At 35.6% G+C, this 5,351-nt stretch overlaps 2 protein-coding genes across 2 annotated transcripts; one reads left to right on the forward strand and one right to left on the reverse strand.

Annotated features, from left to right (window-relative positions):
- The first annotated feature begins 1,354 nt into the window (after positions 1-1,354).
- On the forward strand, positions 1,355-1,726 carry LOC106297451 (RING-H2 zinc finger protein RHA4a). Its single transcript, XM_013733687.1, has one exon. The coding sequence runs from the start codon at positions 1,355-1,357 to the stop codon at positions 1,724-1,726; it is 372 nt and encodes a 123-aa protein (XP_013589141.1).
- Positions 1,727-2,148: 422 nt separating this feature from the next.
- Positions 2,149-2,715, reverse strand: LOC106299613. Its single transcript, XM_013735677.1, has 2 exons — positions 2,510-2,715; positions 2,149-2,437 (listed from the first exon to the last, which is right to left on the reverse strand). The coding sequence occupies exons 1-2, from the start codon at positions 2,613-2,615 to the stop codon at positions 2,298-2,300; spliced, it is 246 nt and encodes an 81-aa protein (XP_013591131.1). The 5' UTR covers positions 2,616-2,715; the 3' UTR covers positions 2,149-2,297.
- Between the last annotated feature and the right edge of the window lie 2,636 nt (positions 2,716-5,351).

Consider the following 5,351-nt stretch of genomic DNA (forward strand, 5'->3'; position numbering starts at 1 on the left):
AAAAGATGATCCATATTCGTAAATAGAGAACTAGTGGGGAAGTAGGTTGGGTTAGACGGTATCTTTGACAAAGCCCAAACTTGACGCGCAGGAGGGCACTCAAAAAACACATGGTTTATTGATTCCTCCTCAGCTCCACATCTAACACAACAAATATCTCCCTTCATTCCTCTTGCTTGCAAATTCTTCTTAACAGCTATACATCCGGATACCATTTGCCATAAAAAGTGCTTAATCTTCGGAGGGCATCTCACCTCCCAGCAGAACGCTTTCAGAATATCCATTGTGGGACCATAAAACACTGATGGTTTTGCCTTGTCTGGATAGACCCGTTCTAACTGATATCCTGATTTAACTGAATATTTCCCATTATATGTGAAGTGCCATCCATTCCTATCCACCATATGAGTCTTACTCAAAGGAATACTTTCAATAATTTGAGCATCCTGGGGATCCACCAAATCCCGAATTACTTGCGACTTCCAAGTTCGTGAAATTGGATCTATCAAAGAGTCCACTGTGAGGTCCTGATAAGTGTCATGTTGATTTTTTTTTTGCTGGTCTCGGGCGAGTGGTTGGGAGCCATGGATCACTCCATACAGAGATAGAGGACCCCATTCCCACCCTTTTGATTAGTCCTTTGCTAACCAGAGATCTAGCGGATACAATACTCCTCCAACCATACGACGGGGAGTATGAATGAATCGGTTCTAGCGGTGAGGAATTCCTATAGTACCGTCCTTTAAAAACTCTAGCAAAAAGAGTTGAAGGCTTCTCTATCAGCCTCCACAATTGCTTTCCAAGCATAGCCGTATTGAAATCCGTTATGTCCTTAAAACCCAGACCTCCTTCGTCTTTATTTGTACATACTTTGTCCCATGACTTCCAGTGCATACCCCTTGTATTTCTCACTGGGCTCCACCAAAATTTTGATACCGCACTTGTCAATTTCTTCACCGTTGCTTTTGGTAACCGATAAACCGACATCACATGGTTAGGCAAATTCACTTCTCAAATAATAGTATAAATTGATTACATGTTCATTGAAGATGTCCTTGCTCTTGCAAGGAAGTGTACGTATGAATTTTATCTTTTAATGTTCAGCTCCACATAGTTTTCAATCTTGCCACAATATTAGGCACGATAACTTCTGATCGGATCCTTAAATCGGGATTACATATTTGAAGAAGTTTTATTTAATTTTATGATAAGTCCAAAATACACAAGGAATATGAAAATATAATCTTTATCCTAACAGGAAGTTTTATATTAAATTCTAAACACTTTTACATCTAAAAACAAAACCATTGTGATATTTCTTCTGATAGAAACAAACGAAAACATAGCGTGAAAAATGGAAACTGTTGATCAAATTTTCTTACTGTTCAGCATCGGCATGATCATAATTATACTCGTTTTTTCATGTGGCGGCGATAGTACTAGTCCCACAGGATTACCTGCCGAGACAATCGACCAAACTCCGCAGCCTCAACCAGACATTGAAACTGGACAAAGGAAAGTCCTAATGTTCAAAGATATCGAACAAGAAGAAGAAGGAGGCGGTAAACAGATTTGTTCAATTTGTTTGGAAGAGTACGAGGATGATCATGAGATTATGCGTTTAAACAAGTGTGAACATATTTTTCATCGTTTTTGCATTGACTCTTGGCTTGCACGTCACTGGAGCTGTCCAAATTGTCGTCGTTCTGTTGATCTGAATTCTTGAGTTTTTTTGGTCTTCACATTATAATCGTTTCAGTAATTTACTAGGTAATATTATAAGTTCTGTTAATCATTGAAGGGTAGATTGTCAATATTTTATACTAATCAAAGTTTTGGTCAAAGGTTTCACAATCGAACTCAAGTTGACTTTGAAGCTATGTTTGTTTTATTAGAACATAGATACTCTTTTATTATTGGTCTACTTTCCACCAATTCAAGCTTTTTTCCTAGTGCAATACTTTTATGGATATTGAGACTTGAGAGTGGTGATCGAATGCAATACTTTTACATCCGCAACAACTTCAAGCTTAGATAGATTGATGGGATGCCACCACCATTGATGCTTTGTTTTATTATATGCGTTTTTAAAGACTGTGTGGGGTGAATGAGAAGGCACAGGCCCCTCGAAGGATAACATATACGTAGTTCTGTTTCCCAATCAGAGGATATATCATATGATAAACAAAAGGTACATATTCCAAACACAGCCTAATATTTTGATGGCTTATTCACATGTAAATATAAATATATAGATATCAAACACATCGAAAGCTATTAGATGAAACCAAAAACTTTTACGGATCATTAGTGCATCGACATGGGCAGCAAGCACCTGGTGGAGCCGGTGCACAACACGCACAAGCAGGACAGAAGCGAATTGGTGGCGGCGGTGGTACTCGTTGTGCTCTCAGCAGGAGCAGCATACGCCCTTCAACTGTAAGGAAACAAAAGATTCACCTTACAGAAAACCACGAAGGAATTTTAGTTTTAAAAAATATATGCTTACCATCTAGATGCGCTCGAGCTGCCTGACATGGAAGGATTGGAGACAGGACCAAAGCAAGTACAAGAACAGAGAGGAGGATGACTGAGCTTGATCGCTCGGTTGCCATTGAAAACGTTCTGCTAAAAAATGATTAGAAACTTACGAAAATGATTTCTGATTGCAGTTTGAAACCATTGTAGGTGATGCTTATATAGGCCAAGAACAAAAAACTGGAGCAAAGTTGGTCAAGAAGTCTAGCGATAAAATAATATAGAGAGTAAACAAGTATATATGACTATTGACTAAGTAAGCAACCGAAAATTCACACCATCGATAATGAATGAACGACGGCTGAATGTATGTGTGAGGAGACTTTAGATCTCTAGTTAATACGCAAATCTGAAGAAGTTTATAAATTTTTTGATCATTCAATCTGTTTGAGACTGCTGGTAGTGCTCATTCTTTTGTTCCCAGAATTTGTCTATGACTATGAAATTGTACTGGTAGGATTTGATTCTTTAAAGTCTACCAGAACATTTTGTAAGTGGCTAGTCTAGGTGGTTTCAATTTAACAAAGTTTTTTACATGTTCAAATGTCTCCTTGATTATTATTTACTATTTTTTCGTAGATAATGTATTTAAGATATTGATTAATAGTTTTCGTCAAAAGTTGAAATCAAACTCCATAAAACAGCTGACTTTGTTTATTTTTGACGTCGATAAAATTGAAACTTGATTTTGTAAGGATACTGAATCAACATGGCCAATATTACCAAAGCGAATCTGATCCCGTTGGTTAGGCATGGGCGTTCGGGTATCCGTTGGCGTTCGGATCGGGTTTTTTCGGGTTTTCGGATTTTCGGGTTTACGATCCTAGGTCCTATACTAAAATTTTATTAGTACGGGTTGGGTTCGGATAATAACACTTCGGGTTCGGCTCAAAAGTGTATTGCGTCCTAAAACCTATAAAGTAATCATATATCGTACGGATTCAGGTTATATCGGTTTGGTTCGGATATAACCGAAGTAAAAAACAAAACTTTTGAAACAAAACATAAAGAAAAACATCTAAATTAAATAAAAATTAATCTTTCGCACATAAAATTGATAAAATAACAATAAAATGTTAAATCAAACGTGAAAACAAACATCATTTGTAAACAATATGTATTGTCTTATAGAGAGTAGCATTTTTATTTCAATGATCAAATTATAAAATATTTATTTATAACTAATTGTGTACTTAAAACATTTATTAAGATTTTAATATTTATTATTATATATCATATTACCACAAATATTTAATTTAATAATTGCAATACTTATATATATTTCAAAATATTTATATTAACTATTAATTTCAGATTTTTCGGGTTACCCATTCGGATTCGGTTAATAACACTTCGGGTTCAGATATTTTTTATACCATCTTACAAAATCCGTTCGGGTATTTTTACATTTCGGGTCAGATAACGGGTCGGGTTTTTCGGTTCGAGTTCGGTTCAAATTTTATGCTACAGTTGGTTGTGGTTATGTCCTCCTCTCTCTCTCTTTGTTACCTCCTACCCTTTATTATCTCATGACTCTTATCAAAAAGCGAGGTAATAATAATAATTACCTTTTTCTTTTTCAAAAAACAAACATAGCCCATATTATTTATGTTTCAAAGTTGGGAAAATTGCCAAATATGATTCACAACTTGATTTATAATGCAAAAGTAAACCCAAACTTGAATCAAATGCAAAAATAACCTAAAAGGTTATTGAAATTACAACCAGCCCCTTGTGAACAAACAAAAAAACCGAAATTTGTTTACGTTTCTAACCCCCGTAAGTCGTCCAGACGACTTACTGGAAAGTCGTCTAGTCTAGTTCTACTTAGAAATAATTTAAAATTTTTGTAAAAAAATATTTTGATAAGTGAAAAATTGAAATCATGTAATTAACATATGTTTTAAGAGATATAAATTAAGATATAACAAAAGTTAATTGTTTTCAACATAGATGAATGAAAGTAATGAGTCATGATATTCTTTGGTTTAGGTTTTGCCAACATATGTTTTAGTATTGTATGTGTTCTTAGGGTTAGATTTTGGAATGCATAAATGTTTTTTGAAAACTTTAAAATTTAGCTACGTGTGTTTATTTCAGTGTATAGTAAACACTACTTAAGTATAACTACGACTTTATAACGTGGTTAGTTAGTTAATTTAATCAATTTAGTTTAGGGTCTGGGACGACTTACTAGTAAATCGTCCGATGTACAATATTCAACAGATGACTTACTAGTAAGTCGTCCAAACCGGACCGAACTTTTAATTTTACAATGTAATTTTAAACCTAACCGGATTATTTACCGGACATATATAATGTGTTTTTTTCTAATTCACTTTTTCGCGAAATTCAGAAAACCCTAACGCCGTTTCTCTCAAAGACGATTTCGAAGGCGATTTCCGTCGATTCTCTCTAATCCATCGTTTTCACCGCCGGTTATCTCTCCGCCGTTATCACCGTCGTTCTCACCACCGTTCTCACAGCCGCTTCCTCTATTTAATATCTGAGAGGAAACCCTAGCGCACATTCTCTCAGAGGCGTCTCGTTGAGCTCCGCCGCCGGTAAGTTATATCTCTTACTGTCAAGTGATTGATTGAGGAAAAGATGAACATAAAACGTTGTCTCTATCAATTTATACACTCGTTCTCACCGCGCTTCTTTTTTCACGTCTATTTTTTCAGATATATAACCGATGTGTCGAAGGCGACTATGTCTTCTCCAAATTTTCAGGTCGACTTTAAAATGTTCTACTGGAAGTCTAAACTTGCCAGACGAGTTAATTATAAGTCTTTGATTGTTTTGAGATGGTT

This window comes from Brassica oleracea, chromosome C6, assembly GCF_000695525.1.
Source record: "Brassica oleracea var. oleracea cultivar TO1000 chromosome C6, BOL, whole genome shotgun sequence".
NCBI classification, from domain to species: domain Eukaryota; kingdom Viridiplantae; phylum Streptophyta; class Magnoliopsida; order Brassicales; family Brassicaceae; genus Brassica; species Brassica oleracea.